Source organism: Erpetoichthys calabaricus, chromosome 5 (genome assembly GCF_900747795.2).
Source record: "Erpetoichthys calabaricus chromosome 5, fErpCal1.3, whole genome shotgun sequence".
In the NCBI taxonomy this organism is placed as follows: domain Eukaryota; kingdom Metazoa; phylum Chordata; class Cladistia; order Polypteriformes; family Polypteridae; genus Erpetoichthys; species Erpetoichthys calabaricus.
In genome coordinates this window covers 87,061,010-87,080,078 of record NC_041398.2, presented here as the reverse complement: position 1 = coordinate 87,080,078, position 19,069 = coordinate 87,061,010, and the positions used below count along the sequence as shown (strand labels likewise).

At 36.4% G+C, this 19,069-nt stretch overlaps 1 protein-coding gene across 2 annotated transcripts in view; it reads right to left on the bottom strand.

Annotated features, from left to right (window-relative positions):
* Positions 1-12,813: 12,813 nt before the first annotated feature.
* Positions 12,814-19,069, bottom strand: part of sepsecs (Sep (O-phosphoserine) tRNA:Sec (selenocysteine) tRNA synthase) — a 55,096-nt gene continuing 48,840 nt past the window's right edge. For both annotated transcript variants that reach the window (XM_028801743.2, XM_051928634.1), the window contains exons 11-12: positions 14,925-15,015; positions 12,814-13,594 (exon numbers count right to left, since the gene is read on the bottom strand). In XM_028801743.2, the coding sequence (XP_028657576.2) occupies positions 13,165-13,594; positions 14,925-15,015 (521 nt within the window). In that variant the 3' untranslated portion in view covers positions 12,814-13,164. The remainder of the gene's footprint in view (positions 13,595-14,924; positions 15,016-19,069) is intronic.

Here is a 19,069-nt window from a genome sequence, read left to right as displayed (position 1 = left end):
GAAATGTGGCTTTTTACAGAAGCTCTTTAAATACACAAATAAACAAATAATTCTGAACGCCATAAACAAGAAAGGGTTGTGGTTTTATTGTATTTTATTAATCTGCTCCTCCACCTTCTGTTCAAGTGGATGAAGAGACTGAATTTTAATTACAAAAAACATGGGTTCATTCCATTGTAGATCTTCATTCTGGTTCATTAGCAAGAGTATGACTCAGAGGCCCACTCTTGGGTAATCTACTAAGGTTTACTCATGCTCACCCTTTTTGTGTCAGTTCCTTCTTTGTTATCCTGGGTAGCCCAATGGATGCATTCAGGGTTGACGCTATGTCATAGAATGTCAGCACATTGTGAATCTTTCTGGGGTTTAACACGCATTTTTCTATTTGTTTTCTATTTTGTTTATTGGGGCCTTAATTCACAAAGAACTTTGTTTCACATTTGTTTTAGTTTTGGACTTGTTACTTTATCATCAAGTTTAAAAAAAAATCACAATGCCAAGTTGTTTTTTTTACTAGGTGTTGCTATTTTGAGTATTTATAGCTATGATGTGACAGCTCATCGTTAGGGGGCACAGCCTCAGAACCTGCACTACATGACATCATTAGCAGCCAGGACTGTATGTGTATTCTGGTCTAAACATGTGGATTTGTAAATTGAAAAACCTTTAACAAATGATTATTTGATTCAGCAGTCTTGCAGACTTCTAACCTATTATTTATAACTCAAATTTCTGGTTAATATGCTGTATTGTATTCTGATGCACAGCCCTCAATTGTGTCAATGCTTACGTTTCATCTTCTGGTCCTTTACTGTTGTCCTGTAGTACCTGCCAAATTTCATCTTGCGTAGTACATTTTGAATATAGGGGTGTAAATGAAAGTAAAAGAGAGCGTCTTGTTCTCTAGGGTGATCCTATTTCTCTTTACACTCTTTATAATGTAGGCCTGAACAGAATGTTCCAAATCCCATACTCTTACCACACTGTCAGGGTTTAGTGCTACTGTAGCTCAACACTTCCCTCTTTCTTTAACATTCTATGACCTTAGGCACTATGTAAAGTACCAAAACAAGAAGGACAAAAAGTTATGAATTTATTTATGTATTATAGATAATATGCCCAAAATATAAGCAGAATACAAATGTGAGTGTTGGTTAAAATAATACAACCTGATAATAGGTTACTGTATGGCTGTCTGCCTTATTAGTTGATTGTTCTCTTTTCTGGCTTAGTATTTGTTTCATTGTGGTTCAGCATGGCTCTTGAATGGAATGGCAGCATGGCTCTTGAATGGAATGGCAGGCAGCATGGCCTGTCTGAATATGGACCCAAGGGAAAGATGGTCCCATCAGCATTGAAAATGGCAGAGAGAGGGCCTGTAGCCTCCTCTTATTGTCATTCTGTAGCTCCTGACATGCCCCCTGAATCACAACTCCCTTTCAGCCCTGTCCAGTTTTGACCTGTTCAAGTCCTAACTACCTGTATTACCCCAGGCTAGCTGCCCTGGCTAGTACATTCCTGCTTTGGAATTTCAGGTGGGAATACCATCATTCAGAAATCTTATCTGATGAACTGGATTCAAAATTAAAATAAAAGTACTACTAAAGACAATCTGTAAAATATGTATCATGCTAGACATCACCAATTTTTTTTCTCCACACTACTATAGCAGGCAAAATATTTCCTTTCATCACCTGTACATTATCTTGCCTTAGTATTTTCACCATAAGCACTGGGGAGGGTTTAATCAGTTTTAGCATGAAGGCAGATCTTAAAAAACAGAATTCCATCAAGTATATTGTGCAGTATGGCCACGCCTGTGTACAGTATGTCAACATTAATAACATTGTTAATGGTACTACTTCGGTTTCTACTAATTATAATCAATCTAATATTAACAATAATAATAAAACTAACCATAACAGTGTTTATGCTGATGCCATTAATAAACCATACTTATATTACTGCTACTACTAAAACAAAAGTCAAACTGGTAATAATACCACTAGCTAAAATATAAGAATATGTACCTGTCTATTTTCTGTTTATAAATATACAGAAAATATAACAAATTAATTAAATGTATAACAAGAATAGCCCCCCTTATGAAAATTTGGTATGAAATGCAAGGCTATCAAAACTAATAATACAAGGCTTTATCACAAAATGTAGGCCCTCAAGGCTTCAGTGAGGTCTAAAATCCAAATCACCATGGCCCTAAATTCAGGATACAGGCTTTGTAGCCTGTCCAGGAGAAAAGGGATGGGTGAGTTCTTATTATTTGAATGATTTAATCAAAAACTCAAAGGACCAAAAACAAGGTACAGAAAAGGTTTTCCCCATTCAAATAAATCATTGAATGAACTTATATAAATTATGCCACAGATTTCCATTCAAGGCGGCACAGTGGCGCAGTGGGTAGCGCTGCTGCCTCGCAGTTGGGAGACCTGGGGACAGACAGCTTTACATCGGCATAAATATAATTGTTGACAGAACAAAATCCAAACATTTTTACATACTGGTCTTGACTTTAAATTATTAAAATGAATATATTTCTATTAGCCCAAGCAATGTAATCATAATTTAATAACATCACCTTATTAGTTTACTATAACAAACTACATTTTATTGTGTCATTTGAATTATCCTGCTAGCAAACCAATTTACACACAACCATCTTAAATATTTTTTTCATTTATTTTGAGTGATTTCACTTTTAATTAATTATTCAGATGTACAGGAAGCAAAGAAAATATACTTTTGTGAAGTAACTTGGTCAACAAATTTTCCAATATAAGAAAAAGAAAAAATAAATCAGCTTCCACACATAACACAAAGAATTCAGAAAAAATTCATGTACTAAAAGTCTTCAACTTTCTTCTCAATTGTACAAATGTGTGCGGATGTCTAGGGCCATATTGCACCAATGGGGTGGATCTTTATGCAAATATAGGAGAGTCACATAAATAAAACTTGTTTATTTTAAGCTAAGTCAACTAAACAGTGTATAGTGAAAATGGGTATAGTATGCTTGGAGTATTAAAAAAGTGTTACTTTTAAATTAGATTCACTTAGGATAGGCAAGTAAAGACAATTCCAGAGGCTGATCATGCTTCTGTTAAAAGAAAATAATGTAATGGTTTCAAAATGGGTTAATTGTGTTACTGTGGCATCTAAGAGAACAATGTCAGTGTAACTAGAAAAAGCAAAGGAATACCAGCAAATATGACTATAAGATTGTGAATTTCCCATTGGGATTAATAAAGTATCTATCTATCTATCTATCTATCTATCTATTTTCAGTTATATTAACTTAAATTAAATAAATAAATGTAATAATCTTACTGGTTTATTTCTTGAGTATTCCAAGGAAAGCCGATTGATCCTAAAAATCCAAAACACAGAAACCAAAGTCTAAAGTAGAATTCCTTACCAGGAAAAGCATAAAATTACTTATAGTACTGTACAAAGGGAAGACATTTTAGAAGCATTGAATATTAAAGCGTACATAAGGAACAATAAAATCATAAAATATACTAGAGCCAGGAATGAAACACTGGCTATAACATAATTATAGATGTACTAACATAATCATGCAACAATCATACAATTACTACTAATCATCATCATCATCACTGCTACTACTTGTGCTCTGGATGCTTCGACTCCAAAGTGGATTATGCAGGGTTTCAAAATAGATTGCTGAACTACTTGTACTACTAATAATAACATCCATCCATTATCTAACCCGCTATATCCTAACTATTGAGTCACGGGGGTCTGCTGGAGCCAATCCCAGCCAACACAGGGCGCAAGGCAGGAAACAAACCCCGGGCAGGGCACCAGCCCACCGCAGGGTACACACACCCACACACCAAGCACACACTAGGGACAATTTAGGATTGCCAATGCAACTAATCTGCATGTCTTTGGACTGTGGGAGGAAACTGGAGCATCCAGAGGAAACCCACGCAGACACAGAGAGAACAACCCATGCAAACACAGAGAGAACATGCAAACTTCACGCAGGGAGGACCCGGGAAGTGAACCCAGGTCTCCTTACTGCGAGGCAGTAGCGCTACCACTGCACCACCGTGCTGCCCTAATAATAACATCAAAAATAAAAAATAATATAAAGTAAAATAATTTTATATTCAAAACAGTCCAAAACTAATTTACAGTAAGATGAGTTATTGTTATTGCATTCTACATCACAAAAATAAACATTTAATGGTTTGGTCTACTACAAAGTTTTCAAAGCTGCAAAGAAGGGCAAAGCACATATCAGGCTCTTTATTTAATTGATACATGTGGACCATCTTCATCTTTATTAAAATGGATAATCCAGCTTCACGTATGTTCTTACTCAGCACTGAGTACTTGCTGGACAGCTTCATCCAGAATGTCTACACACCTTAGTCTTGTGAAGTGTCCTTAACATGCTGTAGGAAGTCAACAGTGTTCTGCCACAATGAAGCACAAAATGGGTGAGTAGACCTCCGAACAGAGGAGTCTGACCTCAAAATTGGCCTCACTCCAAAACTCAACAAGCAGGATTTTAGGTATACTAGGAACAAAATGGGGCCAAAGTCCCTTAAAGCAATCTCATAAATGTTTACAAAAATGAAGAAAGAGAAAAACAATGAAAGCTTTGAATCAACACTATACAAAGCACAATCTTTACATTTAAATGATTTATTGAAAAAATAGAATCAGAAACAAGGCAGCAAGGTTATTATACAGTAGTTTTGCCTTTTTATATTAGTTTTTATTTCTATATTTTTTCTGACCTTATTTGGAAATTCAGTTTAGTTTTAGTTTTCCTTCATCGTGTATTTTTAGTTTTAGTTTAAGTTTTTATTTCATAAACACATTTCTATTTTATTTTTATATATATTAGTTTCAGTTTTAGTTTTAGTAATTATGGTATGGAGTACCTACGGAGTTAGCTTTGCGTCACAATCAGACAGAACTGTACACTTAACAGATTGAGTTTAATGTTAGTGGAAGCTTACTACACTGCCTGGTTTACTATCTGGTTTTGTTTTTGTCTGATAAAAACAAGCATAATCAAAACTAGACACTGAATATGAAGAATTTTACAGTTTTATAATTTTTAAAATATTTTCTCATGAAAATCACAGGGGCTTAGGAAGAGCAGGGCTCTTAGACTTGAATGAGTGTGCAGACCCCACCTAGCTGTATTGAGGGAAACAAAGAACATCAAGCATGTAGTATCAAGGTTAGGGGCAGTGAGTCTTGAATAGACCACCATAAGGGTCAGTAAACCCATAATGAGCAGAGCAAGAGCAGGTAATAGGAGTACGGACAGGCATAAAACAACAGAGACAGCATCTGAGATTAAGAACAACATATACATTATCTAAACCTGTTTATCCAGAGTAGGATTGCAGGAAATCTGGAGCCTACCACAGCAGGTTTGGATGCAAGGCAGGAAAAATCCCTGGTATGCAATATGTATGATATGGCTGATGTTAAGAACAAAAAGAATATGATATTTCATCTATCTATTTTGAGAGAGAGAGAAAAACATTGAAAAAAGGGAGACAAATATTTTAAAATATAATTCTGCTAATGGATTACTTTCACAACATCAGGTATTTTAAGATGTGAATATGAACTAAAAAAGGTAAATTAATAAATATGGAATAAATACAAGAACCCATTAGTATGTTTAGTTTTTCATCACTTGTTAGACTCTCTACCTTTGTATAGCTTCGTTGTTAAACAAAGTTTTTAAAGCAAAAGTGATTGGTCAGCAACAATATGCTGATCTTGTATGATGGCCTAGTCAGTCTCTCGATCAGTGCAGTTTTATTTTCAAAAACGGGGAGTGCTCTCCCCTCGACTTTCTTGTATACTCAGATACGGGGATGGATATTTGAGGAGTAAACCACAAGACAATGACATAATTTTATATTATGTACATTAAGGAACCATCAACAACAAATCAAATTAATCATATATTGAACAATTATTATAAAAGTCGAGTTGAATAAATTGGACTCTGCAGCTGTATAAAAAAAAAAAAAAAATCGAGTAGGTGTTCAGGTAAAGTACCACTTCCAGGTGATGGATTTGGCCCAAAAGTTAATACAGATCTATAATTGTGGTGTAACAACCACATGCCGAATTTGATCCATCTATCTAGTTGCGTTTTTGAGTTATCGTGTTTACACACAGACACACACGCACGCGTACACACACAATTCCAAAAAACAGTATTGTTGGACACTGGTTAGTCTATAACGTCAAGATTCATCAAAATATTGAGGTCGAATTTTTCATGATTACTATACTTTCTCTATACTTCGTATATGACAAAGTAAAAACGATTTCTCCTGTGCAAAGTGGCAGGTGAATTGCTGTCAACAAAAAGCAGACACCTGAGAAATAAACTGAAACGTAACTCACTCATGATTTTTCTCTCCATATGGTAAATGTTTTGTTGACGAACACATTCTGATTTCAGCTATTTGAATTACATCTTGCACAACAAGCACAAAGAAAGGTGGCACGCAAATTGCTTTCTATTTCTCACGCTTCACGCACCCGCACTCAGCTTGCTCTGTCACTACAAATGCTGTGTGAACAGCCGCCCTCCATCACCAGCCGCTGTTCACTGAATGAATATATGTGGGCGGCTCATGGTGGATGACTTTCTGTTTTAGAGAAAACTTACAAGGGTTAAAGACTAACGGCAAGAATATTCATTCAAAAATGAAAACTAAAAATATTTTAGTAAATTATTATTTTATTTCAGTTAACCTTTCCAGCTACTTTAATAGATTTGTTTAGTTTTAGTTGTTCATTTCGGTTTTGTTAATTATTTTATTTCAGTTTACGAAAATGTTTTTTTTAATAATAGTTTCAGTTTTGATTTTAGTTTTCGTTAACTATAATACAAGGCAGTGTTAAAAATAAGCAAAAATTGAGTTTTCACTAAAAGCCAAAAACACTAAACCAACTAAATTCAAATCAGAATCAAAAGACTGTTCTTTAATATAACAGCAGGTGTCAACATCAGGTAAGCCAAACGGCAACAAAAACAAAGTGAGAGTCAAAAGAAACCACGGTACTAACTATGCTTAAACCGATGAACACTCACAAGTTTTGTCTTAAGTACTATGGAGCAGAAGAACCCCAACAGTATAATTAGGTGACCTATCTCTGTAGGCTCTACATACAGGAAACAGGGCAGAACACAAACAACATTACACAGAAACATAAAAGTAAAGAAAATTATAAAATTACACACATATAAAGACAAACCAAAACTAAAAACAGAATTAACATAATATACAAAATTAGTTGCAAACAAGCAGTCATCTTATACCACAGGAATAAACCTGGCTAAACCATATAAAGCAACAGCAGTTCTGACTTTTCTCCTGGTGTAAGGTTTAAGTTGATCACGGAGTTTGCTATTTCTAATTCAAATGGATTTCTCACCCATCTCTTATCTTGCAGAAGACTAAATATTTTCTCTGGAAACTAGTGTAAGAAATTTACCTTGAGCTTGCGGAGGTGTGTTTCAATCAGCTGTATCAAATTAGCCAGCAGTTTTCTTAGTAACAGGAGATTTTGATATTTTTCATCACTGTAGGAAAAAATAATAACTGCCGGGGTCTTGAGATGCATTTGACATAATTTCAGTGACATTAGGAAGGAAACAACTTGTTCAATTTCTAAGCAACTGTCATTGCTTCCTAGTGAATTCAGCCTGTTAAGAATTTTGAGGTCCAGCCCTGTGATAAGTGGTCCATGGCACTGTACAAATTTTAATTAAATAATTTGCACCCCAAAAAGTGTAGGCTCCAATTGGGCACAAATGTGAGCAGGTGCGTTATGCTCCGTGGTTGATTGAGGTGCTGGCTGACCTTGGTGCACACACATGCAGAGGTGGGCAGATCTGTCAGGCGTCTTAAATTGTGCCAAGGCTGGATGGCATGACAGTCTGCACTCAAACACACACCCAACTTCAGTTATGTTGAACCAATTTAGTGTTGCCGATCAATCTAATTATCGTGACTTTAAGAATGTGAGAGGAATATAGTACTGGAGTCTTTATTGTAAATCTAAATGCACATTATGCCCTCTCCGGTTACAGCATACAAAGTGTTTGATAAGCAGTTCTGTCTCTATCTCATTTGCATTCTGAAAATGAGCATTTGCACCTTGCAGATTCAAAGGATTTATACTAAACACAGACTTACAATTTAGTTGAATAATACTTACAATACAATAAATAATAACACATTTGTGTGCAATAAAAATGATACTTCTTTAACCTGTGAAAGTCCTTTAGGCATGAGCCATGAATTGAACATCTGCTGCTTTAAGGCAGACATAAGCAATAAACACAGCCTCACTGCATATGAAATGTAACAATTCAGCATCAAACACTTGCTTTGTCAGCAGTAGCCTGCACATGCTTCAATTAAAAAAAAATATATACATTATCAGCAGATTTCAAAACAAACACTGAGAATGTAAAATGTAGTATTTTACAAAATAAACATTAATATTATTAACTACAATACAGATATTTTTCAATATTTTTTAAAAGTTGTAACATGCCAATATAATTCAGAAATCTTTCATACAGTATAAGCAAGAAGTTACAGCCAGAACAGAGTATAGGTAATCAAAAAAATTTCAAATTGTAAAGCAAGTTTGCTATGGCTTTATCTAAACACCTTACCTGCCAAACATTTATTCCATATATATTGTAAATGTAAATGGGTTGTAGGACAAAGAAAGTGCAATACAATTTGATAGAGTCACACAATCAATGATCATCAAAATTGCTGAAAGTGTTGCAGAGACGGGATTAAGGGAAAATAAGAAAGCCAGCTGTTCAAATTAATAGTTAGCAACTTTATATGAATTGACTTAATTGACCAAGTCAAGATGCATAATAAACAAGTAGAATCTCTAATATCTATAATTGTGTTGTCAGTGAAAGGAGATGAGCAGTTCAAAAATAAAAGTAAGGAGTCAGGAGATGAACTGCTAAACTGTAAATTTTGCAGGGGTGAAAACTGTCAGGTCAGGTCAGGTTGGTACAGTGTTCTACCACACACAGCACACAACAAAACAGCTCAGGATCCTGTTTGGCAACCCCCAAGACAGACATGAGGTCCAGTCCCACACTCTGGAAATGACCATCTATCTGCCTCAGCCAGGTGTTATGTGGGGTCCCCTTGTCCTAGTCCAGTCACTTACGTCCTCAAAAATGAGGACCCTGCAAGCTGGATCAACCATGGGGAATCACGCCACATGGCCATAGTGCTGTAAATGATGCTCCCTCACATTGCAGGTAATGCATGAGCAACTGCCCATTCAACACATAGTCAAACCAGTGGTACCCAAGGATTCTCCAAAGAGACACAGTACCAAAGGTGTCCAGTGTTTGTCTCAGGTCACTGGACAGCACCCATGTCTCACATTCATATAGCAAAACAGGAAGCACCAGAACTCTACACACTTGGACCTTCGTCCTTTTGCACAGATATTGGGAGTGCCACACACCCCTTTCCAGCGACATCATGACCCCCATGCTCTCCCAATCTGTCTACTGACTTCATAGGAAGAGTCACCAGAGACATGTACAGTATGTCACTGCCGAGGCAAGTAAACCTCTCGACAAAGTTGACACTCTCCGCAGACAGACACGCTGCTGATGGCTGTGCCCAAGAGGTCATTAAAGGCCTGGATCTTGGTTTTTATCCAGGACATTCGCAAGCCCAGACAGATTCCTCACTCAGTATCTTGAGAGCCCCGATCAGAGCCTCCACTGACTCACTGAAGATTCATTGCAAAGTCGAAATCAGTGAATCTTTCTTCACCAACAGATGTTCCACAGCCGCTGGACTCCATGACGTTGCCCAACACATTGAAGAGAGTCGGAGCAAGAACACACCCCTTGGGAAACACACAGAGGTTCTGCTTCCACTCTGCACAGCACTCACAGTACCAGTGTATGGCCATGATATCCAGCAACTTTGGGGAGATCCTGCGAAGTTTCAGGATGTCCCACAGGGCAGCTCGATCAACTGAGTCGAATACTTTATGGAAATCGACCAAGGCTGCAAAGAAACTCTGCCAATATTCACGTTTGTGCTCGATGAGAACACTCTGTGCTAGGATGCGTCAATAGCTGACTTCTTCGGTGTAAAACCAGACTGCTCTGTTTATTGGTAGGTGAGTATGTGATCACGAATCCTATTGAGGATGACCATAGCGAGGGCCCTATGTGGCACAGAGAGCAGTGTTATATTCCTGTAGTCGCCACAATCCAGGCGATCCCCATTCCTTAAAACATGGGAACTAAACTAAAATGAAGTTAACTAAAACTAAGTTAAAACTGTGAACACAAAATCTGTCAAAATGAAAATGCTAAGCCAAACTAACAGTAAAGAAATTATATGGTACAGATATGTAACCATAAACTACATCAAAATGCATGCAGCTTTTCTTATTATATCTGCAAATTCAAATGCTATGAAGTATGCAGCATCAGCTTATTAACACGTCACTCCAGAGAGCTTTGTGGCAACTGTAATGCTAAATGGCGCTCATGGCAAAACAAAATGGAGGTGCAATAAAATAAAAACATAACAATAAAAGTATCAACATCAGTCAAAAGACCATAAGGAGCAATTATTACATAGAAAGCGCCTCTAACATCCCAAACTTCAAAAAAATAAACAATGAATAAATAAATCCACAGAAAATCTTTACTTCAAAGAGAAAAAAATTGCCTAAATTAAAAATAATACATGTAGGAGACTGCAATCATGAAATATGGAAAAATAAAACACAAGAAACCTGGATAGACTAATATAACCAAGAGATATTGCATCATCAACAAAATATGCATAATAAATCTAATTTCCTAGTAGCAATATACTGAATGGCTGTGAAATGTGAACTGTCAAGAAAAAAAGCAGTGAGAAAAAAATCAATGCTCATGAAATGTAGACAGTTCTGAAACTATCACATTATGAACTTCAAGAGAAGCAAATATGTCAATTTCTGAATTTCAGAATTTTCAATAATGATAACAGTAGAATCACCACACAACTGAAAGGAAATGGCAAGGTTATTACTGAAACATGATCATTAAAATGTGTGGAAGGTTTTGTAAATGGTGCTCTGTGATAACATTACACATACTGTAGTAAGAATCCTTATCATAGTTATAGATATAAATAATACTATACCTCACTGTTAGATAAATAGAATAAAAAGACTACTATCTCACTGTCCTGTTTTATTCTACCTATTAATGCAGAAAAGAAAAACACTCTCAGAAAGTTCAGAAATAAAATAAAGAGTGCTTGGTTTTTTGCTGAAGCTATATTCACAACATCCAAGCAGCAAATTGCTTATGTGGCAAATTACATTTTCAGAATAATCTGTTATTTCTTCTGTGTTGTCATACTCAGGAGAATTTACCACCTGTGCATTTTTACCCAGGTAAAATGTACAGTATGTGCTTCATAAACAATATTACTGTGTTTCTGGAAGTGGAAAAAGCACTATGAAAGCAGATTTCAAAAACTACATGAAAAGTGAATGTTGTTTACTGCCATGTAATGAATAATAGTTTAATTAATTAACAGGATTTATAAACCAGAACATGCTTATTTGAGCTTACTGCTATTCTGTGCATGTGCACCAATCACATTACAGTTACATTGATTATTGAATCAATTTGTCATTAAAAGTGTATTCTTGTTACATAATCTCTGTTTTTGTCTTTAAGAAATCTAGTGTCACTGCTGGAAGCACAGTGGAACATTGATTAGTGCCACTGTATCATGGATCTACTGAAGTATCCCTGAACCAAATCTCATTCATTTGTGGTTCATCATGTGAAGTTTGTATGTTCTCCTCATGGCTGTATGGGTTTTCTGCCCACATTTCTAATGATACATTTAGCAGATTTACCAGATACTCTAAATTGGCCTCTGCAATGCACAGTTTCCTGCCTTGGATCCAAAGCTGCCTAGACTGGCTTCACTTCCTGCAATTCTGAAATGGATTAGGTCGATTGTTGTTATGTAGTGTGACTAATGCTAGATGTACATTTGAAGCGGAGACAACTGAATCTTAGCAGAAGCAACAGCATGATGTTTTATTCAGCATTTACAATGTAAAGACTGTAAATTTTTAGAATTAGAATTTCCCCTTGGGATTAATAAAGTATCTATCTATCTATCTATCTATCTATCTATCTATCTATCTATCTATCTATCTATCTATCTATCTATCTATCTATCTATCTATCTAAATTATTCCTAAAACATTTTCACATAACTTTATTTGTATTAATGTGATTTAAACATCTTACATTTTGTAGGAAATTTATAAACTGCCTTAAAATAATGAGTTAAAATTACTTTTCATTTGTGTAGATTTTACTTGATGCATTTTTATTGCACTGGGTTTTGTGCTGTAATCTTTTTTATATCCTTTGAGGGAAGACGTTTTAATGCCATTTAAGAAGCTGAGCATATAGTGGTGTATAAGCTTAAAGGCAAGCTATATTTTAAAAACTGAAATGAAATCAGGTTTTATGGAGATATCTATAAAGTTGACACATTTTAAACAGAATCAGAAATTCTAAAATTCGCAAAGCTTAGCAATCCTCCACAGCTGATTAAGTACCTAAGAAAAGCAGGACATCACCTGATATTTTTTACAAGCAGAGAGGAGCTCAGTGCCAGACTTTAGAAGAAGCAGCTTATTCTGAATTTTCATAAGAAAAAAAAACAGTACATGGTTTCAAAAGGGAATTAAATCACTGTTTTACTAATTTGTCAGTTAATCACAGACATACTGTGTAAATTGTACAGTTCAAATGTCACTTCTTATTTAAATAAACCAATTCCTTCAGAGACCCACAACTGTTAGCACAAAAAAAGAGGAAAGAGGAAGTAAAGCAGGAGTTAATGATCTGGATATACAATTAGTGTGTAGAAATAACTCAAACCAACATTTAGCTTAAATAGTCCAATCGGTTTTCTGTGGTTACTTCACAATATATGTTGCATAGGCACTTAGTATTTATGCATGTTGAAAATTATTTAATAATCTTTATTAGCTAATCTATAGAGAGATTCTAATCACTGTCTAGACTATGAATATAATGGACATCATCAATCCACTTGATATTCTATTCAGGTATTTTATTACAGACTTTGGTTTCCTTTCATCACCTCCAAATGAATTTAAATATGGAAAACTCAATACACTTACAACCCTTTTTAGTCCAATGCTCATTTCCTCATTAAAAGATTCAGCCATCTCATTTAGTGTGTCCTCAGAAATGACAGCAGGATTTTCTGATTCAGTTTCTAGCTTTTCACTTTGGTCAGTTTGACCTTTCTTGATATTCTTAAGACACTTGTCCAGCCTTTTAATACAAAGATCTACATCTTGTTTTGTGATTCCAATGGCAGCAGCAGCATTTAGGTAAGGACAAGGATATTCAGTGGCATGGGACATGAAGCCTTTGAATACGTGACCACTTACTGTTTGTTCATTCCCAAGTGGAACCACCCTAAAATATAAAATTGGCATTGAGATAAGCAATCATTTGTATTAATTTTCATTACATACATTGAAATTGGGACTGTCCCCGAAGGTCAAGATTAAAATATCAGCCATCGTGAAAAAAAAAAAATGCATACTTAAAAAAGACACAGAGTGGCACATTTTATGTTATCGTCTACCATTTATGTTAGCTGATATTGTGCAACCTAAAAATGAGATTCAAACCAATACAGTAAACAATACTACACAATACTGTACATGATTTATTTTCTTTGCAGTAATACTACTCCATATATTATTGGTTTCTTTTTTTGTTTTTAATTTGTGAATTCAAACATATTTGGCAATTTTGAGTTGGCTTTTCTAAAGCTGATGTCACATTGCGTGATATTTTGTTGTGGGGATTTGCCAACAGCAGTTTACATGACTGAAAAATGGCACTAGTGACTTAGAGTCTTGCTTGCCTCTTTTTCTCACAACCAATAGCGGGCTGCCTAATAAAGTCACAGCTGTTTGAAAGGTTAATAGCTGTGAAGAGTTCATCAACAATCTCAGCCCTTTATTTCTTCTTTCCATACAGTTATGCTATGTAAAATATAAGACATCACACAGATGAGCTTCTCTCTGTTTGAGAGGTTTCCAGCCCCCATGCTACCTGACAAAGCCAGTGCGGTACGAAGGATTCATTGTCTTAACGAGTTTAGCTGCAGTCTCTGCCCCTTTTTTCTATTTTGTTTTAGTATGTAAAACACAAGATATCAGACAAAAAAAGCTTTTCTTCTATTTGTGAAGTTCAAAACACGTGTTCTTTGTTCCTGGTAGCTACACCCCTTGCGTTGTAGTTCTGGATGAGCACTGACTGGTTGTCAGTTTTCCTGAAACACGCAGTCTGCCCCTCTGACCAAAGACAATGTCAAACTACTTGATTTTATCATATCAAGTCTGAGACTAGTTGGTCTCAGTCGCTGGGTATGTTACATTATGCAACAGGCTTCACAGGAGCACAGGAGTATTTGCCTCTGAAATCGCTAAGAATATGTAAATAAAGGATACGACTGAAAAACACTGGAAAAGTTGTGGAATGTGATGACATAGGCTTAAACTTCAATGGGATGGGCAAACAACTGCTGCCATGATGTCATCTTATTTCACCTTTCTTTCACATCATTTAAACTTCCGCATGACATCTGTGAGCTATCAGTGGATCATTAGCATTACAAAAACACTGATTTTTGCTTTTATATATTCATATGGAACACAAAAAATGCACAGTTACAAATCATAATAATTGCTTTTTTGCATATGTTTAATTTCAAATTTCATTTTTCCATTCTTACCTGGCACCTGATACTTGTCTGGTAAACAGCATTGATCCTAGAAGAGTAACTGCTTTGTCATTTTGTTGGTCAATACCTTGAAGCGACATGGCTAAAGAACAAAAATAGAGAAGACTTCATGTTATGCACAAACTCTGCCATATGTGAATAAGGACATTACCTGAAGGTGATTTTTGTATTTGGAGTTTTTTTTTAATCATACAATAATGTTAGTGTACAGAGAGACTTCTATATTACAATGATCCCTCGCTATATCTCGCTTCGCCTTTCGCGGCTTCACTCTATCGCGGATTTTATATGTAAGCATATTTAAATATATATCGCAGATTTTTTTGCTGGTTCGCGGATTTCTGAGGACAATGGGTCTTTTAATTTCTGGTACATGCTTCCTCAGTTGGTTTGCCCAGTTGATTTCATACAAGGGACGCTATTGGCAGATGGCTGAGAAGCTACCCAACTTACTTTTCTTCTCTCTCTTGCGCTGACTTTCTCTGATCCTGACGTAGGGGGTGTGAGCAGGGGGGCTGTTCGCACACCTAGACGATACGGACGCTCGTCTAAAAATGCTGAAAGATTATCTTCACGTTGCTACCTTCTGTGTGCAGCTGCTTCCTGAAGCGCCATGCTGCACGGTGTTTCGCATACTTAAAAGCTCAAAGGGCACGTATTGATTTTTCAGTTTGTTTTTCTCTGTCTCTCTCTCTCTCCCTGCTCCTGACGGAGGGGGTGTGAGCTGCCGCCTTCAACAGCTTTGTACCGGCGGTGCTTCGCATACTTAAAAACAAACAGCCCTATTGATTTGTTTGCTTTCCTCTCTGTTTCCTTTGAAGAGGAAGATATGTTTGCATTCTTTTAATTGTGAGACAGAACTGTCATCTCTGTCTTGTCATGGAGCACAGTTTAAACTTTTGAAAAAGAGACAAATGTTTGTTTGCAGTGTTTGAATAACGTTCCTGTCTCTCTACAACCTCCTGTGTTTCTGCGCAAATCTGTGACCCAAGCATGACAATATAAAAATAACCATATAAACATATGGTTTCTACTTCACGGATTTTCTTATTTCGCGGGTGGCTCTGGAACGCAACCCCCGCGATGGAGGAGGGATTACTGTACTACTATCTTCCTTAACCTTTCATTTTTTTTCTCAAAAATTCCAATAGTTTCCTAGTCTACACTAGACCCTGTATATTAAACAATACCACAAAACTTTCATTCTTGTAATGACTGATATTTAAACATGTTTAGTTATATTTTTCTAGTTTTTACCTTCTTGAACTGAGTAAATATAAACGTACTGCACATACCGATACAGAAAAGGTAATAAATTGACTTTTAAATAAAATGCCTTTCCAGTATACATAAAATATATATATATTGAGAATTTAATGCAAAAATGCTCAGTTATATATTTTCCATTAAGGTGGTAAATAGAAAACTTTTATTGAATACACATAGTAAACCTTTGTTGATCAGCTATAATACCACTGTGTTTACACTTAATATCCTTTACATAAATGGGAAAAGGCAGATTTAACAGTAAGGGACCAAATGATGAGGTGTAGCTGCTTGACTAGCTAGGTCTAAAATGATAAAATCAATTTAATCTTCCCCCTAAGGCAAATCACAAAGCAAAGATGTAGTAAGAAGTTCGAAATAAGAAGGTGGCAATTTGAAGATCTAAACAAAACAATGAAATGCACTTATGTAGTTCTGAAGGAAAATCTGCAATCTTTGATAATTACCAAGTGCGTAACGCTGACCTTTATACCACACTCTTGAAACATCAGGTGTTGTATACCCCCTGGCGTCCTCACATTTCTGTGACACCCACAGAAATAAAAGAAAGTGCTCCGGTGTATATTCTGACTATAGTATACATAAGATTTTAATCATTTTGAAAGAGTTTGCTTATAAAATATAAATTATACATCCAACACCCCGTGGCTGTGATTATCAAAAGTGACTTTGCAGAAAAGGATTAACCCTTAAATACTCACACCATTTCTCATCTCCTAAGTACTTGGACGGTGTACTTTAAGCACCAGTGTTAAAATGGCTATTTATATGCACACTGTGAGGGTGTAATATAAAATATTACAATAACTTTAAATTGTACATGTTTTAATGTAATTTAACACCATATTACTGAATAGTGTGACACAGTCTAGTTCTATCTGAAAATAAACCTGAACCACTTCTCCATTGTTCATTCGTCACTGTTCATACTTTCATCCACCTCACGATTTGCACATGTACAGTATCACATTTCACTTCAATTGTCGAATGCTCTTTACAAACAAAGTCATTGCAAGAGAACATCTCATTGTTGTCATACATATGTAAGTACCCGCGTGGTGTACCAAATGCATATATGGAACTTGCAACTGTGCATCCACTCATAAAACCAGCTGGGGGCACTCTGGAGGGAAACCATTGCGACACCGTATTTGTAATGAATAGAGCTGAGGACAGATGGCGGATGCTGTCAGCAGGTTCAAGTAAAAGGACATTGGACAAAATAACTAAGATTGGTGTACAAAATACACCAGCGTGAGCAGTTAAGGGTTAAACAACAAAATTTTTTTATTGCAGACTCATTTGTCTAACTGCAAGGCAGGTTGCTCTGTGCCTGCATGCCAGTTTCATGATACAGCTCTACATGTATCTATACTAATAAAAGGCAAAGCCCTCACTGACTCACTGACTGACTGACTGACTGACTCATCACTAATTCTCGAACTTCCCGTGTAGGTGGAAGGCTGAAATTTGGCAGGCTCATTCCTTACAGCTTACTTACAAAAGTTAGGCAGGTTTCATTTCGAAATTCTACGCGTAATGGTCATAACTGGAACATGTTTTTTGTCCATATACTCTAATGGAGGAGGCAGAGTCACATATCGCGTCATCACGCCTCCTACGTAATCACGTGAACTAAAAACAAGGAAGAGATTTACAGCACGAGTCAAACGCGGGAACGAAGGTAAATGACGTTAATTTTTGAGTGTCTTTTAATACTGTGTAAGCATACATATTAACACGTGCAATTAAACGTGTGCATTTACGGGGTGATTTGTCAGGCTTAAAAGCTCGCCTTTTATCAAACGCGGGAACAAAGGTAAATGACGTTGTTCACTGTCTTTTAATACTGTGTAAGCATACATATTAACACATGTGCAATTAAACGTGTGCATTTACGCGGTGATTTCTCAGGCTTAAAAGCTCACCTTTTACTAAAAAGGTAAATGCAAACTGTTTTCATTCTGAAGGGCACAAACCACGTTAGATTTCAGACGATAAACGCGCAAAAATGTCGGTACACCAGATAAATAAGCGCAACATATTATATAGAAATATGTTAATTGTTAACTAATATTATGGGATGGTGTTTTTCGACTCGCGCCTTGATTTAAACGATTGCATTTCTTGGTGGGTTTGCGTAGCTTATTGTCAATATCTTTACACCTCTTTTTAAGACTTAATTTAAAAAGGTTTTCTTTTCTTCTTAATTAAAATTTAAAAGCAATACTTCACCGCTGCGAAGCCCCTCTAGCGCTGACGTCCGAGGTTCGATTACCGTAAGCGAGTGCAGTGAGTGTGTACGCCTGATGAGCCAAGAATAAGGGGGAAAGACGTGTCGCGTACTCTTTGCATTATTTGACAGTAAACTATTTTCAATCATTCTATGATCTGCTTCTCACAACTGAAGGCACCGTGGCTGATGTTACCTCACTTGCTGGCCAACCATAAGCGTTACCTGGTAGGTAACCAGCCACTCACTTCACTCCCTTACGGGAATCGAACCTCTGAGGTTTTCTTTTCTTCTTAATTAAAATTTAAAAGCAATACTTCACTGCTCCTAAGCCCCTCTAGCGCTGACGTATGAGGTTCGATTACCGTAAGCAAGTGCAGTGAGTGTGTACGCCTGATGAGCCAAGAATAAGGGGGAAAGACGTGTTGCATACTCTTTGCATTATTTGACAGTAAACTATTTTCAACCATTCTATGATCTGCTTCTCACAACTGAAGGCACCGTGGCTGATGTTACCTCACTTGCTGGCCAACCATAAGCGTTACCTGGTAGGTAACCAGCCACTCACTTCACTCCCTTACGGGAATCGAACCTCGGATGTCAGCGCTACAGGCAA